We start from the raw sequence: 1,326 nt of genomic DNA, 5'->3' as shown, positions 1-1,326 counted from the left end.
CAGGCTTGGCCCCCCGCCAGCGGGCAGGGAGCCCCGGGAGGGGGGGCGGGAGGAAGGGGAGGAAGAGGGGAAGGAGGAGGAGGAGGAGAAGAGCCGTCAGCAGGCCCGAGGAGGCAGGACTTCCTGGTGTGGGGGTTGTCAACAGCCCAGAAAGAGAAAGACGGAGAGACAGAGACCCAGAGGAGCGGAGGTGCAGAGACACGGATCCGGCCGGGCCAGGCGGGAGGAGACTTGGGAGACGCGCTCGCCGGCCGCCGCCTGGAGTCGTGGGGGCCAAGCCTCCCCCCAACATCGCCGGCCAGGAGACCCTCGGGACTTCAGAGGCCGCACCTGGGCTCCGCCGAGGAGGTGCGGGTTCCCTCTTTTCTGGAGAGCAAACTTTCCACAGGGGTGCCGCCGAGGGTGAGCTGTGGCCCCCCAAGAGGATCGGGCAGCCTCTGATCGCCGCCTGTGCGCCCCTCTCTGCCGGGGCCAGGAGGCCCCAGGAGAAGGACAGCCCGACATCTTGGGGCCAGGACCCCCGGCGGCTCAGCTCAGTGGCCGAGGCCTGAGAGGTAGAGCTCTGGACCGGGCAGGGTGCTCTGGGCGGCAGAGACGTGGGAGCCGGGGTGCTGGGCTTCGAGGCCCGGGGCGGCCAGGCTGGGCCGGGGAGCCGCTTCGCTCGGCTTCGCCCGGCCCGGAGCCCAGGCTCGTGGGACAATGCGGGGTCCCTGAGTTTGGGTCCCAGGCAAGAAGCGCCCAACTTTGGGGCTCTGCTGCCTCTTCCTGCCTTCTGGGGTCTCGTCCTCTCTGCTCCGGTCTCTGTCGTCTCTGCTTGTCTCTTTGTCTCTGGGTCTCTGGCGGTTTCCCCTTCCTCCCCGACTCTGCTCCCCGGAGAGGAAGCCCCGGAGGTGGCCGGCCCACCGCTTTCTCACACACTCTCTCACCCCCTCTCTTTTTCCAGTTTGCAAACTCAGCTCTGGAGTGCGGCAGCCACAGCAGCAGGAAAAACCTGCCCCGGCCCCTCCGCCGCCTCCCCTCCCCTCTTCTCCCTTCCGCGAGCAGGCACCCCCAGTTCCCGCAAGGCCCTCCGACCATGTCGGACCCCGAGGTCCCCAGGGGCCCGGACGCCCCCACCACGTGGCCCCGCTGCTCCAGGGGTGCCTGAGCCCCTCACGGAGCCCCAGCCCGCCCGACCTTGGCCAGTGCTGAGCCCCAGGGACATGAGCGGGGGCAAGAAGAAGAGTAGTTTCCAGATCACCAGCGTCACCACGGACTACGAGGGCCCGGGGAGCCCGGGGGGGCCCGACTCGCCGGCCCCCGCGGGGCCCCAGGCCCGCCTGCCCA

At 70.1% G+C, this 1,326-nt stretch overlaps 1 protein-coding gene across 1 annotated transcript in view; it reads left to right on the top strand.

Annotated features, from left to right (window-relative positions):
- Window positions 1–333: 333 nt before the first annotated feature.
- The window catches only part of TSC22D4 (TSC22 domain family member 4), an 11,002-nt gene continuing 10,009 nt past the window's right edge, over window positions 334–1,326 (top strand). The window contains exons 1-2 of the mRNA XM_021708614.1: window positions 334–554; window positions 944–1,313. Coding sequence (XP_021564289.1) covers window positions 1,203–1,313 — 111 coding nt within the window. The 5' untranslated portion in view covers window positions 334–554; window positions 944–1,202. The remainder of the gene's footprint in view (window positions 555–943; window positions 1,314–1,326) is intronic.

Source organism: Carlito syrichta, unplaced genomic scaffold (genome assembly GCF_000164805.1).
Source record: "Carlito syrichta isolate Samal-C Ts95f unplaced genomic scaffold, Tarsius_syrichta-2.0.1 Scaffold143087, whole genome shotgun sequence".
NCBI classification, from domain to species: Eukaryota; Metazoa; Chordata; class Mammalia; order Primates; family Tarsiidae; genus Carlito; species Carlito syrichta.
Note: the sequence above shows the minus strand (reverse complement) of the source record. Positions and strands in the feature narration are given on the sequence as shown.